Below are 20,750 nucleotides of genomic sequence, written 5' to 3'. Positions count from 1 at the left end.
ATTTTCGCCTCAAAAACGGCAAAAGTTCAAACGCCGCTAACATCTTCATTTTTAAAGGAATCAAGACGTAACAAAAAAGGTTATACGTAATTTTACTTTGTCTATCAAATGGCTATCTCGTTTTTTTTGAAAATTTTGGATTTTGACCTAAATTTTTTCAAAAAACTGATTTTTTTTGGGAAAATCATTATAAAATCCCAAATTTTGAGTCTATCGAAAAAACCGGAATATATGTCAGAGAAGTGGTCTATGTGCACCTACATACCAAATTTTAGAAGAATCGGTTCAAAAATGTGGGAGTTATTCAAAATTTTATGACGTCACGACACACAAAATTTTTGAAAAATGACTTTTTTGAAAGTTCTAGACCTCGTACGGAAACAAAAATAGCACCATTCGATTCGCCGTGAAAAACTGCATCAGATAGACACCTTTTTAGGCCTTAACAACCAACTTCAAAATTTGACGTCACTTGACCTGACCTTGACCTGACCTCGACCTGAAATTCATCCAGAGGTGGTCCATATCACTTATTGAGTGTGCCTATTGAATTCTATGAGTAAAATGACCCATAAAGCATGTGTCGCACATGCCCTTTTCTATATTTTGTTTTTTGGTGACCTGACCTGACCTGACCTGACCTTGACCTTGACCTCTGAATGATATTGTATGCAACGAATATTGTCTTGGTAGCCTAAGAACACGTTTTGGGCGATCAGTCTCAGTCCATGACTCCATTCTTCGGCAACTACGGTGCAAGGCCGATACTGTAGAAACTTGCAATTTGTACCCTTGACCTGACCTTGACCTTGACCTCAAACTTTAAATTAAGTACATGTTTTTAGTAGTTCGTGATGAGAGCTTTCGATTGGCGTTTGAATTTTCCAAATCGGACCATTAGTTCGGGAGATAACAGGGGGGGTAAAATTTACCCCCCCCCCCCAGCCCCGCGCGTTCGGCTGGAGTCCCCAGCCCCGCGCGGGTTAAAACTCGCCCTCAAATACGTAATTTTGCCCTTCCTATGTAGTTCATCAGCGTATATTATTTTGAGCGTTTAAATTAAAAGCGTTTAAATTATTTCAAGTTTCGATGTAAAGCCCTTGATAGCAAAGTACATTAAGCCGATGAAGCCGATCTCATAATTTTCAATCGCAACAAACCATTTCAAAGCACTTATCAAACACAATCCGGATTGGATTGCAAAAATTGGAAATATGATGCAATCCAATCCGCAATCAAATCCTGTTTTTTGGAATGGATTTCAAATCCAGGTGCAATCCACCAAAAAGGAATGCAATCAGGATTTTGCAATCCTGCAATCACAATCCTACCGATGCCTGGTCACCGAACACCACCTGCACCTTGGACGCAGTATGTGAGGGCTTGGCGGACGCGCGCCGCCTCGCGTGCGGTATTGGCATCAAGGCCCGGACACGAGGGAGCACACTCGGCGCAATCAGAGCACACCGTCCGGGGCCGTCAGTGTCGATCTCCTGACCTCACAGAAAGTTGTGCAGCACACAGGTGAACGCCGTCAGTGTGGTGACTGGTGCGCAGCACACCGTCCCACGGAAGATCGTCTGTGGGCCGTGGTGCAGATGCTGTCTCTAGGCAGAGTCAACAGTGCAGTGGCAGAAGTTGAACATTCAGCTGCTAGACTCCTTTTCGGGTCAGCAATGCCGTCGAGTTAGCCATCAGGTGGTGTTGCAGAATCATCAGGTACTCTTGATCAGGTACATCAGGTACAGAACCTCTTGACTCATCAGGTAACGCTGTGACTTGTCTGCCAGGCACAGAGGGCGGACATGTCAGAACATACTTCAAATACATTTTTAAAAATCATTTTTTTAACCAAAAGCTCTGCAAATTAGGAAGCCTGGAATAGGCTATTGCTTAGCATCATAAAAACTACCCAAATACCCAAATCAGGTTAGGCTTGGTTTACCCAAATACCCAAATCAGGTTAGGTTTGGTTTTTACACTTCAGGCTAAAATGAGAACTATCTTAGCATCATTATCCTTGATGTAGCATTGTTGACGCTTTTTGTCTTGTACAATTGGCAATCAGTATTCAGTGACACAGAATTGGAATTTGTGGTTCAGAAACCTAGCATTATTTGAAATAATAGCATTTTAGCAGTGCTCATTCTTTTTGAAAGCAATTGTATTTTTTAATATAATTTTCTAGGTAATTCATTTCCTATTGAATATGGTTATGAGACCATTGTTACTAATTTTGGTATTATTAAGGCAGCTGTGAGCTGTAGCATGAGTGGGCATATGCTGTAGAGACTGGAGTGATTAAAGTCACTAGAGGCTTGAGGGTTTTTTTTTTAGACATTATGCAGCAGCCTGCAGGGAGATATGCAGAGGCAAGTCTAGGCACCACCAGAAGGGGGACAAGCAGTCAGCACAACACACAGCGGGCACAAGGGGAGAAGATTGTAAAAAACTATTGCCTGGATCCACCTCTGTGGACATCCTCAGGCATGCCTCTGTGGACATCTCCAGGCTGCTGCATGTAAAAAAGTATCAAGCCTCTAGTGACTTTTTCCACACTGCAGCAAATGCCCGCTTATTCTTGGTCTGCTCTACCTTCCTCCAATTATGAGTTTTGTGTGAAAATGACATTTTTACATTGGTGGAGCTTGTGTGCGCATGGTACACATAAGCCATGCCGGCAGCATTGCTGCAATGAATAGGAAACAGCTCCAGGGCCAAAATACATACCACCTAATACCTTGCCAAAATACATGACATACCTACCACCTACTGTGCATAATGCAATTATTTATGTACTAATAAGCCATGGATTATCATTTGCCATGTGAGCATGCACACACATGCGAACCCAATGCGGATTAAGTTTGGCCTGGGTTGTTTATCCATGGTACCAAGGAAAACTCCAGCAGAAACAATAACAAAATTGCAAAGCTACCTGTTTGATTTTGATCATGCTAATTAATGAGCAGCAATATAATATTTTGTTGCTATCAAATATTTCCTTGTGTCGCACGAATAGGTAGGCAAATAGCTGACTGATAGGTAGGCACTTTGTCCTCAAGGGCACTGATACTGAATGTAAACAATGTTCTTGTGACACAACAAGCAAGTTTTCATTACCTTATGAAACTAGTGTCAATTTCAATGTCATTAAAATATTCAATTTTGATGAAAAAATGCATATTTATCACAAATAAAAATCATGGGTGATCATGGGCAAGTGCGCCACAAATGACATAAACCCTCCAATATTGTCGAATCAAGCTTAAATTCAAGTCACAACAGCTTCACGACAGGCAAACTACAAGATAATAATCCCTATGCTACTGTGCAACAAATTTAAGGTAGCCACACCAACCAAAAATGCATCACAAATCACCTAAACCACTCACCAAGGACAAAACTGTCATGGCGGCGTCCGCTGCTCGAGAAGAGTCGCCGGCGACTGGCCTGTGACGCGGATCTGACGTCACCAGTTGCTGGCGATTGCCCGGCCGTGGCCCGGCGATCGCCACCGACTTGCTTACGTCATACCTACGTCACACACGATCGTTGGCTGGCGGTCGCTGGCGGTCGCCGGCGACTGCTGCTGTCGCCGGCGACTGAAAAGTTGCTACGTGTGAAAGGGCCATTAGTGGTCAGCAACACGTCCAGGGAGCGACTGCCCGTCCTCCTCGCCCGCCCTGCCGGCCAGTCCCGGCCCGCCGACCGGTCACCGCCGGAGGCGCCGAGCGGCACAGGTATATACGGTATCTGACAGTAGCGGCAGAGACTGTACACTAGGGTATATTAGAAGAATTCAAGGGAGGTATTTAAAGAATGACGGTATAGTTTGGGTATGTTCGAAGAAAATGATCAGGGTGTTGTTTTAGACCAAAACCCCTGATATGCTTAAAAGGAATCATTTGAGGAATCATTTGAGTATCTTAAGGGCATTCCGCCAGGAAAACGGCAGAGTTATAGGAGCATGACACACCATGATCAAAGGGAATAGAGAATCGTTTTGGTTGTCAGTGATTGCAGTTTACTTTATCAAATATTCTTGTGAGATGTGAGTGCTGAAAGTCCTCACGCCTCTATGCATATTTTCTTCGAATTGCAACATCTCCAAGCGCCGTCCGGGATGTCAGTTGAAAAGCCATGGAGTTCAGCTAGCATCCCAAGTGTGGGAGAGATCGGACTCCTCCAAGCAAGGTGGTTACAAGGTTAAGGTGGCTCTGTAAATCGCTAGACTGATCGTCGTAAATCTATCTGATGTGTAAACTTGACTGAAAATGTTTCTTGCAACGTACTAGCTCTACGAGCTTACGTCACAGTTCCGGTGACGCTGCTCGGGCTGTGACTGATGCCGACATTTACCAGCTTTTCATGAGCCAGCCGAGAGTTGAAGGGCAAAGTGAATGCTCTGACGCACTGGCGCGGGGGGCACAAATAACTAATAAAATTACGTCAGCTCTCAGCGCTAACAAGCCGGCCACATAGTTGGCTGTGTCAGCACCAGTGAGCTCTCAGAGGAGCACAAGTCATGGATAATAGCCGACATTAGCGTGGTCTCTTTATGTACATCGCTCCAACGCTCTAAAACACGGCGCAGCGCTCCAAGCTACGGATCTATACTGAGTGACGACGACGTTTAGAGTGAATAGGCATGCATTCGGCTTGGCAGCAGTGCTTCTCGATCCCAATAACCATCGCATGAAGGAGCGCGCTCCATCGAACGACGTCTGTGTATAGCGTTATGGCTCCAAATCTGCCAACTTGACGGTTTAATCGCCTCCAGAAGCACTATCGACCGGTTTGTTTGCCTCCTCGGGAGAGGCCAGTCTCGTCCTTCTTCGATAACTTCTCGTTGGAGGCGCAGGGCCGTCCCGCGTCCGTGATATGGTTCCGATAAGATTACACTTTTTCTGCAGTGTCCGCTGTGCGACCCAGCCTGCTCCGAGTGTTGCTGGGCGCTGGACTAATCACTGCCGCCGGCCGACCAGCCTGAAAGACAATTCTTTTGGTCGGCGCATGATTGGCTTTGTCAGCCGGCTCTTCAAAAACATTCATTATTTTTGACCCGATAATGTCATTTGATGGGTAGTGTGCTATTTTTCCATGGAGACGTTCTCAATTACTTGGCTTTATTTCAGCGGACGTCATCTTTAATTAAACTGTGATACGAAGGCCCAAATATCTTTGTCGGCTTCACATCAACTTGCTTTCCGACTCTGCCACTATCTAATTTTGCATATAATGTAGTTGACAACTCTCGACATCGTCTATTCACGGGCTACATCAAGCCTGTCAAATGCCCAGACGCGCTTATTGCCATCGCCATGCGCTATACCCAATGTCCTTCCCCCATCACGACCATATTGACCGGGCTAATGCAACTATCCCACGCTAGCATGACTAATTCAGGCTGACGATATTGTCCCAGGCTGACCCGACTGATCCAAGTTGACCTGGCTGACCCTTGCTGACCCAATTGACCCATGCTGACTCAACTGACCCAGAGTGACCAAAGCTGACCTTACTGACCCAAGATGACCCAAGCTGATCTGACTGAGCCATGCTGACCCGACTGACCCTCCTGACCTTGACTGACCTGTTGCAACTCTCTGTTTCAGATGACCACCCAGCAGCGATGCAGACCAGCGGTCAGTACGGTCTGAGCCAATCAGCCGCCGCCTCCCTGCTGCTACTGCTGAGTGGAACAGCGCTGCTGCTGGGCCGCGGCTAGTGTCTGCTGGGCCGCACAGCAGGCCACCGCTATTGCTCAGCGCTCGACTGATCACTGCTGGTCACCATAGAGCCGGCGGGATCCCAGAAGCATCAGGTGAAAGGGGTGACCACCACCGCACCGAGTCTACAGGTGGACATCTCAAACTCCACAACCCAAAAATGGAGTGGAATCACATCTCCTGGACACGTGAGGCGTCGCTCTCGCTGATACTCTGATTCTCGGTGGGGTTGAGCCGCGACCGGCCGATCGGCTCGCCGGGGCGCGGAAGGAGCCGGAGACGAATGGTGGGAAGTGGGCGGCTAGTGGTCCGCCGCCGCCGGCAGGGGGTCGGTAATCGCCTGGCTCGGACGGTCGGACGGCTGGCAGCGACGGATGAGATCCGGAGCCCCGCGGCTCTGAGGGGGTATGTGAGGGGGGATCGGTGTGATGGTGTAAGTGTGACACTATGACAGCGCCGTGTGATGAGATGACAGTGAATTATCACGCTCCTCGGAGCCGGCTGATGACGGTGCGATCGTCAGCGGCGCGGACGAGCGACCGCCGCACTCGAGACGGGGTCGATACGGGACGATCGGGAAGGCGCGGTGACCGGCTCTACAGGTCCGGTGGCGTGCGTCTCCCGTCATGTGAGCCCGAGTGGAACTAAATGTGACACTGTCACCACGTCCTGTACTCGGACCACAAGGCTCCGGTCTTGGACCCATCGGACCGATCGCGGACCCGATCTTGGATCCGATCGCGGACCCGATCTTGGATCCGATCTCGGATCCGATCTTGGATCCGATCTCGGACCCAGCGGCAAACGCCGGCGCGCCTCAGCGCCCAGTCTTTCATGCCTTCACTGGCTCCGTTACCTGGCGTCTCCAGTGTTTCAGGCGCCGCTCGCTGGATCGGGGGGCTAGTGCGGGCCCTATGAGCGGCCTGTGTGGCGCTGTGCCGAGCGCCAGTGAGGCGCACTGCGGAAATGTGGTGTGATGTGTGGGAAATGTGTTGCGAAGTGTGGCTCTGTGTATGTAATGTGTATGAGTGACTGAATTCGGCGCTGAGCTCGCGCACATGTACAGTTTGACGTTGGACGATGGTTTGTATTCCATGACTTGGTGTTGATTCTCAGTGTTTGCCTCAGGTGGTTTTATTTGTGTTTATTCCTGCCAAGCCACCGACAGTCTGGTTTGTATGAGCGCACAACGTTGGAGGCATAAAAGGACGTAAGGTTATTGAGTGTTTATTGTTTGTTGTTCGCCCGCAATACGTTCCTGACATTAAAGATAGATGTTTAATAAGCACCCGTTTAGTTTGACTATTGCATATTTTATTAAAGACCACCGAACAAAGTCTACGTAATATTGAACCGTCATGATATGTTTTACATTCGGTCATAAGTAACTTCTGTATTCACTTACCCACATCATTAGACGAAATTAGGTAAGTAGACAAAAAACAGCTTCATAAAAGCGTTTGATGTGATGTTTTTATGTTGTACCTACTGGATCGTTATCAACAATAAACGAAACGAACGACGCTGACAGCTCCGACTGTTTGATTATTCAAAAAGCGGTGTAGTGCTGTACGGTCCTAAATGTCGTGAAACATCAGGGAAGTAATTTACTCCCTAGGTTATTTACATGTCCTGCCTCAGCTGGAGATCCAATATTGGTCAAATTAGTTTACAGGAGGCCGTATTGCTTAGAACATGATAACAAGTATCATATTTTCAGCTGATGAATCTCGAGATCAGATTATTTATCACCATGCAAGCGGACACATTTGCCTTTAGTTTAGACGGCATACCATAGGCTGTGTTAATCATAAAACTGAATTTTGTGAACTAGCCCTCGCCCGTATAGGGGGGGGGGGGTCGAACGGACCCCCCCCCCATGGTTTTTCGCGAATAACTCGCGTAAAAAGCGGCCGATCGCGACGAAACTTTCAGTACCCTCGCGTTAATCAATTTTACACCTACCCTGAAAATTTCATGACCCTGACCCCAATGACCTTTGACCTGTGACCTACTTTTCGAGACCATGTTTGGCCGCAATCGCGATTCGGCGTATGTCGGCTCGCATTAACCGCGCGTTTGCAGTCTTTTCGTGGTTTCAAGCGTTCAAACATGTGATATGACGTTGCCCCCATGCATTAGGGTGGGTGTCAATGTCACCTGAAGGTCAGGTCAGGTCACTGACCTTTGGTGACCTCGGTTCACTTTTTCGAGTTTTACATGTTTCTAGGCCAGTTTTTGGAGCTGAATTCGAATTTAGCAACCATATGAACATTTACGAAGTAGTTTTGGTGCCTTCGTAACATGTTACGAAGCTGTCAGAGGCGGTTGACACCTACCCGGCAGGACCCCTACTGGTTGACCTGACCTGACCTGACCCGACCTTGATTAAATGCATAAAGACATCATCTGTGATCAAAACTAACATGATATTCGTGATCAGCGCCCCGAAAAACCCCATAGCAGCCACACTTTACGACGTTCTAACAGGTCCCGATTTTCCCGACTTTTGGGTCATTGACCTGACCTGCAAGGTCAACCAATGATCTAGGACCTTAAAATTAGGTATCATCGGCTTCCTCTCGTCACGGGCAACACGCTCGTTTTTTTTCCGCGAAGCTCTAGCTCGATCAGGGGCGAAACGGCAAGGGGGGGTCCAACGGACCCCCCCCTTATACGTTCATGGCTGGAAAAACACCAATACGGGCGAGGGCTAGACGATAGTCATACATGAAAAGATGAAGATGTAATGTAAAGCTAATCTACTTCAGTTTGCAATTTGTGAAAAAAAAAATGGGAAAAGCCGTACGTAAATTTGGATTACCCATGCCGACAGGTTTTTTTTTTGTTAAGGTTTTACAAAATAAAACGTTTTGGACAAACATTAATGTGTCAGCAGCTCCAGACTCGTCAGAAAATTTGAATCTTTTCAGGCCAATATTAATTTTATACTTTCATGCTAAACTGATCATCCTCCTCGAATAAGGGTGAGTTATTTAGCCTAATCTGTTAACCAGTCGCAAATCAAATGTAAGGCTTTGTTGTTCTTCAGTGAGTATAGTTGACAAGCCGGTGCTGTGTTGTGTGAACTATGTATGTACTATGTACCAGTAAAACGCCTTTTGGGCGAAGAACGAGCGAGCGAGATAGTGAGCCCTGCACATGCGGAAGGGCGAGAGGGTACTTCCAACGGGCTTGCGCAAAGCACCCTTCTAACCGGTCGCTAGCGGTGTACCAAATTTGAACGCAATCGGCCCAGCCGTTCCTGAGATCTGGAAGCGGCATTCTGCACGCCCAGTAAACATGCCGACGTCGGCCCGACGTCGGCTGACGTCGGGGTGACGTCGGCAACTCGGCATCGACATGCCGACGTCGGCCCGACGTCGGTCCAACCTCGGCACGACGTCGGCTGGATGTCGGATATGCCCGCATGTTCCGACGTCCAGCCGAGGTCCAGCCGACGTCGGGCCGACGTCGGACCGAGATCAATTGCTGAGGTCCAGCCGACGTCGGGCCGACGTCGGGGCGACGTCGGACCGACATCGGCCGCTGTTTTGACCGTTAAAATAATATAAAATGCATGTTTCATGTTTCATAAAGAGCTTCTGTATTCAAAATATCCTCAGGAAACTCTTGAAACTTTTTTGAAGGTGGGAGGGTCCCTTTAAATGAAAAAAGGTACCTTATGTTCCTCCACGCCGCAACCCCCTGATCCGGACTGGGCGGGAAACTTTATCCCATTTGGGATTGCCCGTAAGCCGAGCTCGCCCGTAGCCGGGTGCGGTGAGTGCTTGGGGGCTGCTCGGCCTATCCTTTGGTCAGGCTCAGCCCCGGCAACTCACCAGGGCCGGGCCCAGTTCATATAGAAAGGCCAGTCGGCAAGTGTCACTTTGCCAAAGTGCCACTTATCAAAGGGACACTTTGGGAAACGTTGGTGCAGGTGTGTAAGAGTGGCTATATGAATCCATTGTGGGATCGCCCTTTCCAATAAGTGTCACGTACCAGCAATGGGACAGGGACTCATATGAACTGGACCCAGGGTGCTCGCCAAGAAGACCAATGTCTCCATCCTATGATCCTTCCGGCTCTGAAATGGTCTTGTCAGACCGAAAGGGCATAACCCAACAAAACAAACCATTTTCGTTATCCGGCTGCGTGGTGTAGTGGTTAGCGCACTAACCTCGCGTTCAAATGACACGGGGTTCGAATCCCATCGCCGGCTGATGCTTTTGGCGTGTTGTCCCAGTAAACATGCCGACGTCGGCGACTGGGCGGCTCGAATCCCGCCGCCGGTTGATATTTTTGGCGCGTTGTCCCAATAAACATGCCTACGTCGGCCCCGTCGGTCCAACGACAAACGATCTCGTCAACCTCGGCAAACGATCTCGGCCCGACGTCGGCTCGACGTCGGCTGGACTTCGGCTGGACGTCGGAACATGCGGGCATATCCGACGTCCAGCCGATGTCGGGCCGACGTCGTCATGTTTACTGGGCGTGCGCACGTGCAAACGGGGTCCAAACCGACTTTTGCACGGCACCCTACTAACTGGTCCCCAACCGTGTACCAAATTTGAGCGCAATCGGCCCAGCCGTTCTCGAGATCTGGAAACGCCCCCTGCACGTGCGCACGTGCAGCAGCACCCTAACCGCAACACATGGGAATGCATTACCTTGTGGGTGCCTACCTGTATGCCAAGTTTCAGCGAAATCGCCCCAGTAATTACCGAGCTACTGAAATGGGAACAAATTTGGCACCTCTTATTGTTGTATTTTGCACGTGCAGTAGGGGTCACTCACACAGATGAAGAGTATCCGACCTTTGGTAGAAGGGATGCAGCTACCCTATAAAAATGACCGCAAGACAATCGCTCAAGCCGCTGCTGAGATATGGGCCTCTCAAAATCATTACTTTTGCAAAACTGCTTGAACACCCTTGACTTTTCACGTGGCACGTGCCACGGCGGTCACTGAGATGTATCAAAAGTAGTCAATTACGGGGTAGAAGGGATGGGGCTACCCAACCAAAAAGACCGCAGGCCAATCGGTCCAGCGGTTGCTGAGATATAAGCCTCTCAAAAGCGTTACAGGCCGGGCCGAGCCGGGCCGGGCCGGGCCGGGCCGCTCATACTGAGATTTTTCTGTTATATTGAAAAGACTCACTTCGCTCGCTGCGCTCGCTCGCTCGTAATAAACTGTTGGTGCGCGTGTGGTCATTCATGAAATGAGCCCCATGCAGCTCCTAAATGAAGAGTCTACGGACTTCGATGTATTATTGCGAATTCGAGATGGACTGTGATTATCGCATTTGCTGGAAATGTGGGCTAAACTGCAGTGACGAATGCTCTTTCGTTTCTGTTGTTTCTGTACCGTATATTTGTTGAAATTCCATGTGTAAACATTAACAAATCGGTATGCGTGGAATATCACAACCAAAAGTCAGATATCAAATAGAAAATCAGTTTTTCTCGATAATTGCCAAAACTAATGCTGTACAAATGTATACTTTATACATTATAACCTCATTAAAGAAAATCAGTTTTGATTAATTAGAAAACTTCAGTTGAGCTGGGTACAGTTATTCTGTATTGGTACACGAATCTGCATATATTTTTGCATTTGTTTGTAAACACTGAAGTCCTGTGTGTAGGAAATGAAGTGGTTCTACGCTTAAAACATCTAAGATCATCCGAGTTTTGATTGAAATGTCATGCAGCGTTTATCCCTTGGTACCAAATAAGCCCATTCAACTGCAAAATCCGAAAATTTAGAAACAAATCAGGAGGGAGCCAGTCCTCAAATGTATGTCAAATTTATGCTCATACACGATTGCTTGCTTTTATTAAAACGATAAGAAAAATTATCCAAAATGGTTTTGAACACCGTTTTGGGAGACATTATGAAGATAATAAGAGGATTTAACTTTCCTCTTACATCAGCCGAAAAGATAAAAATTAATAAAAAGTTGAAATAAAGTATCGGGAGTTTTCGGCTTTGCGCATTTATCAGCTGTCATGCATTATTATGTAAGAAAAATGAGTCGATAAGAAAAATGATAGAATCTACAAATACATCTTGTTCTGAGTAGCAGTTGTGGCTCTCTAACGCAACTCCAACAAGACGAACAATGCTCATTCAAATCAAAACCCCACCATTCTTATTCACAAACAAGGCGTAAATCTGCGACTGCCCGTGCGCCTGCCAAACAATGGCGTGTCACCAAAACCGATCTAGACGAAACGAATGCTCATATTCTTTGTCGAAAAAACTTGTTTTCTCAAGCACCACAACAGCGCCATTCGCTCAATCGGCTTTCCTGTCGTGTCGATAACGCATTCAATCAAAGCTACGAGTTACAAAGATGCACCTTCACGACACACAGGTCAAAATAGGCCTCAATAAACGCCTGCGAATCGCACATTGCGCAAGCACTGCGCGCCGGGCATCGAATAATCAGACACGACAACATTCTGTCAGAGTGAAAAGACACCGATATGCACCGCAGTTCAGCCGCACCGCAAATCCAGACCGACCGCAGACTTGAGTTAAGTTGGCGCAAACTTTGCGGTTCAGTGGCAGTTGGTGGAAAGGTGAGGCCTTTTGGGGCAATTTACCGTCGCCTATGACTGCCGCCGACTAACTTAGTCTCGTATTCCTGGGAGCGGTGAGAACTTTAACTTGTCTGGAGCACGTGCGCATGCTGAAACAATTGCAAATGACTTGCCGTGTCCGAGTTCAGTTAACCCTCGCATGTGTAGGGGGGGGGGGTCGGATGGACCCCCCCATGGTTTTTCGCGAATAACTCGCGTAAAAAGCGGCCGATCGCGACGAAACTTTCAGTACCCTCGCATTGATCAATTTGACACCTACCCTGTAAATTTCATGACCCTGACCCAAATGACCTTTGACCTGTGACCTATTTTCCGAGACCATGTTTGGCCGGAATCGCGATTTCGCGTATGTCGGCTCGCACTAGCCGCGTGTTTGCAAGCTTTTCGTGGTTTCAAACGTTCAAACATGTGATTTGATGTTACTCCCGTGTGTGTCAAGGTCACCTGAAGGTCAGGTCAGGTCATTGACCTTTGGTGACCTCGGGTGACCTCGGGTCACTTTTTCGAGTTTTACATGTTTCTAGGCTAGTTTTTGGAGCTGAATTCGAATTTAGCAACCATTTGAACATTTACGAAGTAGTTTTGGTGACTTCGTAACATGTTACGAAGCTGTCAGAGGCGGTTGACACGTACTACGAATACCCGTCACGACGCCTACTGGTTGACCTGACCTGACCTGACCCGACCTGGTCTAAATGCTTAAAGACATCATCTGTGATAAAAACTAACACGATATTCGTGATCAGCACCCCGAAAAACCCCTTAGCAGCCACACTTTACGTCTTTCTAACAGGTCCCGATTTTCCCGACTTTGGGTCATTGACCTGACCTGGAAGGTCAACCAATGACCTAGGACCTTAAAATTGGGTATCATCGGCTTCCTCTCGTCACGGGCAACACGCTCGTTTTTTCCGCGAAGCTCTAGCTCGATCAGGGGCCAAACGGCAAGGGGGGGGGGTCCAACCGACCCCCCCCCTACACATTAGAAGCTGGCAAATGCCGCACACATGCGAGGGTTAATACCACGTACCCCGACAGGAGTTGAATAGGGCTGGCTTTTTCTGTCAAGATCTGGCAGCATTGTGAGAAGAAGCCGTCAGGTCCCGTTTGTTAGGTCGCTTACAGAATCTATTTCAGATGAATGAATCTTGTACCGAGTGACATGCTGAGAGAAGTGGTGTGCCTAATGAGTAATGATAAGCATTTCAAGAGCATATCTGTGCAATGATGTTGAATGTCACAAAACAGCAATAACTAATCGTAACAATCTTGTGTTTGGCTATCGACAAGGCTAAAGTGGAACATAATCGATTCGGCTAGCCAGCCGGCAACAGCCCCAGTGCTGGCAGTGCGGTGTCTCAAATTTCGAGCGCTCCTACAGTCCCTTTGGGGCACGGTCCATCTCAGATTTCCGAAACCGTATTCAATGCAAAGGTCAGCCCTCGTGCAGCGGGATGGCTGCTTCTGCGAACCCCGGTCGGTGGTTCTGGTGGCTCTCCGCACCGGGGCTCAGCATCACTGCCGCACAGAATGCATGCATTGCTGAGCTGGTGGCGGTCGGCCGGCAGCCAGACTGACTATTATGAACACGTTTGGGGAGCATCCTTGTCGGCCAACAGAGCAGCCGACATGGAGCTCCATGTCTCGTTCCCCTGGCCAGGCAACACGACCCCGGTGCCAGCCACGCGGGCCGAATAGCTGAATGTTGAATGCTCGCGGGATGGATGGCTCCATCAGCAAAACGGGGCTCGGATCAATCTGGCCGCGCAAAGGTCGCCGGTCGTGGTCGATGTATGCTGGCGGTGTAGGGAATGGAGACGGAGAAACAGGGAGAGAGAGAGAGAGAGAGAGAGAGACAGAGAGAGAGAGAGAGAGAGAGAGAGAGAGAGAGAGAGAGAGAGAGAGAGAGAGAGAGAGAGAGAGAGAGAGAGAGAGAGAGAGAGAGAGAGAGAGAGAGAGAGACAGACAGACAGACAGACAGACAGACAGACAGACAGACAGACAGACAGACAGACAGACAGACAGACAGACAGACAGACAGACAGACAGACAGACAGACAGACAGACAGACAGACAGACAGACAGACAGACAGACAGACAGACAGACAGACAGACAGACAGACAGACAGACAGACAGACAGACAGACAGACAGACAGACAGACAGACAGACAGACAGACAGACAGACAGACAGACAGACAGACAGACAGACAGACAGACAGACAGACAGACAGACAGACAGACAGACAGACAGACAGACAGACAGACAGACAGACAGACAGACAGACAGACAGACAGACAGACAGACAGACAGACAGACAGACAGACAGACAGACAGACAGACAGACAGACAGACAGACAGACAGACAGACAGACAGACAGACAGACAGACAGACAGACAGAAAGAAAGAAATCGTTTTTGAAATTGTCGAAATACCTGTTCCATAACAAAATGAGTGCGACTACATTTTATGCGGGGTCTGAAAACCTCATGTCTTAAGTGAACACAAACAGTAGGTAAACTGAAATCATTAGTGTTGAAAAGTTGAAAAGCTCTTTGCAGCGTTCACGCCGCGTCTATAAGATTCCTGAATTTTGTTGAAAAATGTGCTTAAATTAAACCGCAAGAAATGTCTTCCTCTTTATTTCTATTTCAATACGTTGCGCTTTTACCCATTGACTGGTGCTTTCCTTTGCGCCTACTACTTTTGACGAAAGCGGAGAGTGATGACAATTCGCATCTGAGGGAACTGTTTGATGTTAAATAAAATCACCTAATGACATTTCACTCCAAAGCGGCAAAAACATTTCGTCAGCAAGAATGTGGTGCTATTCTCCTTAGATCTTTGGAATCAATCTAAGTCAATTCATTGAATAAAACGAGATATCCGAAGCAAAAAAGACGTCGCGCACACACCTATATAATATTGATGCTGCCACTTGCCAGTTGCGTAGCTGAAGCTCAAGGTCGTCCTATGCGCGCTGTCTGAATACCTATGTGTTCTCAGCTCTTTTTTATGCCCGTGAACACCGTTCGTCATATAAACAGCGCTCGTAATTAGGTAGGTACGGGGACCCGCAGTTGCTACTGTACAGCGACCCTGAGTAAATTGTCCCAGCACCCTCACAGGAAACAACGATAAGCCGTCAGAGGGCACGCACAGAAAACCTCAGCTGGTCTTGTGCAGGGACCGGCAGTCGATATCAATGTTATCGGTTGTTACTGGACAGGAGAGACGGCTAGAGTTGGGGTTCGTGCACAGAAGCAACTGCGGGTCCCCGTACTATTGCCGAGTCTTCGAAACAATGGGAACATACATTTGCTCATATTTTAACTGTATGCACAATGATCCAATACGGCTGACATTTTGATTTCACTCTACTTATCAAGGTATTTTGTTTCGTAAGCTAATTTTCAGTACCGTCAATTATAATCACCTTTGCGCATCCATCCCATCAGCTCTATATACGCTTTACTGCTAAGCTCATTTTGAATGCGAGAGCCTACTTTATTTTCACAGAGTGTCCCAGCGAGACGACAACAAAGAGCTAAAAGTTCCACTGACTGATGGTTTGTTTTCGTCTGTCTCATCATCATCATCATTATCTCTCGGCTCACCTCCGGAGGCGGTGTAGGTCGATCCTCTCCCGCCCGCCCACCGCCCACCCCGCTCCACCCAATCTCTAACGCTGCGGCGCCAACATCGATCCCACGGCACGATTCAGACGTCGTTCGGCGCGTCAGAACCGATACACAAATGCGGTTGGGCGGTCCAATCCTACCGGCAGACCGCAGCCGCGCGTCCATTAGCCCGACCCCAGCTCAGAACTGCACCCGGCAGCGCAGACGAGACGGCTCAGACCGTTCTCGGCACGGGGAGGTGACATGGTCCCGGGCCATCGGCGCAGGTCTCAAACCATGCTTCGACAATGTGGCCCTAGAGATGACAGGGCCTAGGCTGTCGGGAACAGACGACGGCTGGGGGTGGGGGGGGGGGGATACATAGTACATACCGACGGCGAGCTCCAGCTCATGCAGGTCTGGAGTGTTTCTCCAATTATAACCCTCCCGTGTGTAGCGGGGGGTCGGATGGACCCCCCATGGTTTTTCGCGTATAACTCGCGTAAAAAGCGGCCGATCGCAACGAAACTTTCAGTACCCTCGCATTGATCAATTTTACACCTACCCTGAAAATTTCATGAGTCCCTGACCTAAATGACCTTTGACCTGTGACCTCTTTTCCGAGACCATGTTTGGCCGGAATCGCGATTCCGCGTATGTCGGCTCGCATTAGCCGCGCGTTTGCAAGCTTTTCGTGGTTTCAAACGTTCAAACATGTGAATTGATGTTGCCCCCATGCATTAGGGTGGGTGTCAAGGTTAGCTGAAGGTCAGGTCAGGTCATTGACCTTTGGTGACCTCGGTTCACTTTTTCGAGTTTTACATGTTTTTAGGCTGTTTTTTTAGCTGAATTCAAATTTAGCAACCATTTGAACATTTACGAAGTAGTTTTGGTGCCTTCGTAACATGTTACGAAGCTGTCTACAAGCTACACATTAGGTTGACACGTACTACGAATACCCGTCACGACGCCTACTGGTTGACCTGACCTGACCTGACCCGACCTGGTCTAAATGCTTAAAGACATCATCTCTGATCAAAACTAACACGATATTTGTGATCAGCACCCCGAAAACCCCTTAGCAGCCACACTTTACGACTTTCTAATAGGCCCCGATTTTCCCGACTTTGGGTCATTGACCTGACCTGGAAGGCCAACCAATGACCTAGGACCTTAAAATTGGGTATCATCGGCTTCCTCTCGTCACGGGCAGCACGCTCGTTTTTTTTTTCTGCGAAGCTCTAGCTCGATCAGGGGCCAAATGGCAAGAGGGGTCCAACCGACCCCCCCCTACACATTAGAAGCTGGCAAACGCCGCACACATGCGAGGGATAATCTGCATAAAATATACGAGTACATTATTGGGCTACCTTGTTCCCGTCTATATTCTGAACGGTCATGATTCATCTAAATTGATCCGTTTTTGCTGGTTATGTTCTTTTTTCTCAATGACATTTTACCATTACCTACTATTGAAGGCAATGTTGTTATTTTGACTAATGATAAATGACCTTATTATTATCCCTGACGGTCCGCAAGTGCCATACTTCTACAATGAAACTTGTATAAGTGCTCTTGATGGCTAGTTATCCTAAAGTTGGGCAGCAAGTGGCTTTTAATTTGAATTTCTGAAACCAGTAACGAATGAATTCCTCGTTGAACTTAAAATCTAGGCCTTACTTTTGCATGAAACTACTCGGAGGTAGCGTTTTAATGTTCTGCTACGACTAATGCAAATAAAGCACTAGATTAAACTTATGAACAAGAAAAAGGCAAAAAATAAAAAAGAAGGGGAACGCAGTCACACCTGTGACATAGGCTCTGAAGCTTTAACCCTCGCATGTGTGCGGCGTTTGCCAGCTTCTAATGTGTAGGGGGGGGGGGGGTCGGTTGGACCCCCCCCTTGCCGTTTGGCCCCTGATCGAGCTAGAGCTTCGCGGAAAAAACGAGCGTGTTGCCCGTGACGAGAGGAAGCCGTTGATACCCAATTTTAAGGTCCTAGGTCATTGGTTGACCTTCCAGGTCAGGTCAATGACCCAAAGTCGGGAAAATCGGGACCTGTTATAAAGTCGTAAAGTGTGGCTGCTAAGGGGTTTTTCGGGGTGCTGATCACGAATATCCTGTTAGTTTTGATCACAGATGATGTCTTGAAGCATTTAGACCAGGTCGGGTCAGGTCAGGTCAGGTCAACCAGTAGGCGTCGTGACGGGTATTCGTAGTACGTGTCAACCGCCTCTGACAGCTTCGTAACATGTTACGAAGTCACCAAAACTACTTCGTAAATGTTCAAATGGTTGCTAAATTCGAATTCAGCTCCGAAAACTAGCCTAGAAACATGTAAAACTCGAAAAAGTGACCCGAGGTCACCCGAGGTCATCAAAGGTCAATGACCTGACCTGACCTTCAGGTGACCTTGACACACACGGGAGTAACATCAAATCACATGTTTGAACGTTTGAAACCACGAAAAGCTTGCAAACACGCGGCTAGTGCGAGCCGACATACGCGAAATCGCGATTCCGGCCAAACATGGTCTCGGAAAAGAGGTCACAGGCCAAAGGTCATTTGGGTCAGGGTCATGAAATTTTCAGGGTAGGTGTAAAATTGATCAATGTGAGGGTACTGAAAGTTTCGTCGCGATCGGCCGCTTTTTACGCGAGTTATTCGCGAAAAACCATGGGGGGGGGTCCATCCGACCCCCCCCCTACACATGCGAGGGTTAAGTTTCCTGCGTCAACCCAGTCCTTTTTACGTTCGCAACAAGGAGCCTATACATATGCTGTTGATGTGAGGCAGCTCCATTGGTATACAAGTACCTACATGCATTTCAACATTTGCACTGACGGCCGTTGGTGAATGGGGTTATGAATCCCCTTCATCAGTCTAAGAGAGAATTGATCGAGCAAAAAGAGCGTTGATAACTAAGTAGGAAATCAGCGAAGTGTCAAATGGGCAATCGCGATTACAATGCGCACTGCTGCTATAGGGACTGTGAACAAATTGCTTCTTTTATCTCGCGATAAAATGTTTGCGCCTGAAAGGCTTTCCGAACAAAACTTGAAGAAAATCAGTTTTAGCACATTCAAACGCTCTTTTGTTGGCAGCGCTTTAGTTAGATGCATTGTAGGGCCTTTGAAGAAGTTCTAAGTCATCCGAGCCGTTGTTCGCTGTTTTTTTTTCTGCGAGAGCTCCTCCGTCCTCATTACACAGGGGATGCCACTGGCAAGTGGCAGCGCACGATGAGAAGGCTATTTCACTGAAAACAACATAGCCAGTATAGACGCCTTGGTATGGACGATTGGTGCTTCCATCCTATATATGGCCTTGCTTTCATCAGTCAATCGCAAGCTGTGGGGAAGAAAGCCTACGTGTGGATGGTATAGAATAGATGGTGCATGCATATCGTCATGGAAAACCTCGATCTTTGCTTTCGATTTGAGGCGTCTTTTGAGACCGTCTGCTCACTGCTGAGATAATTTTCATTCCATGCATAATTTTGACTGTGAATGGCGTACATTAACATACAACCCTTGTTCTTGTTCCATTTTACCCACTGCCTTACAAATTGCAATACTGTGATTGCAGCCGTGCAATCACATGCAATGGTGAAAAGCCACCGTGCTGTGGACTTATTGCTAATAAACGAATCTGAATCTGAATCTGAATCTATGTGGTGCTCCTGCTTCTTTTGACCACTTTTGGCTTCAGCGAGATGCTCAAGGTGCGTAACCTAACTATTCGCAGATGTATTTACGGCTTCAGGCAGCCGGTTTACTTCCTCTTCCCGTTGCCTTGTCAGGAAGCGTCCTGTGAGGGTGGGACAGCTGGCAACCGATGGCTGATGCATAGCAACATTTGCTGTGGGATAATCTGTTTGTCTGAGGAAGGAGGGCTATAGGCACTATGTCTCCTGGCACCACCAGCAATTTTGACATCACCGAAGTAGTTGCGGTAATCGCATTTTTTACTATTCCTTCCTTTGCGTATATGAATTATCCAGCACCACTTGTCGCCCTTCGCAACATGTGCAACGAGTCGTAAAGTAGTTGACATAACATAGAAAACCTAACCGTGGCTGAGCTCGAGCTACACGCTCGTCAAAACGAACCCATTTAAAACGACGCGTTTTTCCCGACACGCCTATCGGCCTCCATCCGAGTTCATTCGGCGCGCGGCGGGCCGTCACCGCTGTGTGACAGCGGGAGGCGCGTTCGCCGCCAATCGCAGCCTGTCAAAGGCTGACAATCACATCCGGAGTGACATGAGCAGCCACCTCTCCGCCGGGAAACCAGCAGCAGCCAATTTCCGAGGCGTCACAGCGCTGCTCCGCCGACCGCGCTGACATCTAGCGGCCGCCGGCCGAACTGCGGTCAGTCGATCGGAGAGCTGTCCGGCGCAGCGCGGAGACCGGCCACCCGAGGGGGCGGCCAAGCTGTCGGTCGCAGATTCCCAGAAGTCTGGTTTGAATAAAGGGAGTCGGAGTCGGAGCGAATGGAGCTCCATGGCCGCGTGGTGGCCGACCGGACACGGTCGGGCGCTGTCATTGGAGCAATATAATGAGGCCGGCGGCTGCTGGGCGGAATGTTGGGTTGAAGCCGGGAGGAGTGGAGTGTGTGTGAGTGAGTGAGTGAGTGAGTGAGTGAGTGAGTGAGTGAGTGAGTGAGTGAGTGAGTGAGTGAGTGAGTGAGTGAGTGAGTGAGTGGTGAGTGGGAGAGTGAGTGAGGCTAAACTGTACATTTGAGTCAAGATTTGCATGAGAGACCTTATGCCACATATGTTTATACGCATC

General features: G+C 48.3%; 1 protein-coding gene across 3 annotated transcripts in view; it reads left to right on the top strand.

Moving 5' to 3' along the window:
- Window positions 1-7,264, top strand: part of LOC122386772 (Down syndrome cell adhesion molecule-like) — an 80,415-nt gene extending 73,151 nt beyond the window's left edge. For 2 of the 3 annotated variants that reach the window (XM_043376323.1, XM_043376322.1), the window contains one exon: window positions 5,619-7,253. In XM_043376323.1, coding sequence (XP_043232258.1) covers window positions 5,619-5,731 — 113 coding nt within the window. In that variant the 3' untranslated portion in view covers window positions 5,732-7,253. Of the gene's footprint in view, window positions 1-5,618 lie in introns of all 3 variants that reach the window. The other variant, XM_043376321.1, reaches the window with a different exon arrangement.
- Window positions 7,265-20,750: the final 13,486 nt, after the last annotated feature.

The sequence above is a fragment of the Amphibalanus amphitrite genome, unplaced genomic scaffold (assembly GCF_019059575.1).
Source record: "Amphibalanus amphitrite isolate SeventyFive unplaced genomic scaffold, NRLGWU_Aamphi_draft 000262F_arrow, whole genome shotgun sequence".
Classification (NCBI taxonomy): domain Eukaryota; kingdom Metazoa; phylum Arthropoda; class Thecostraca; order Balanomorpha; family Balanidae; genus Amphibalanus; species Amphibalanus amphitrite.
Note: the sequence above shows the minus strand (reverse complement) of the source record. Positions and strands in the feature narration are given on the sequence as shown.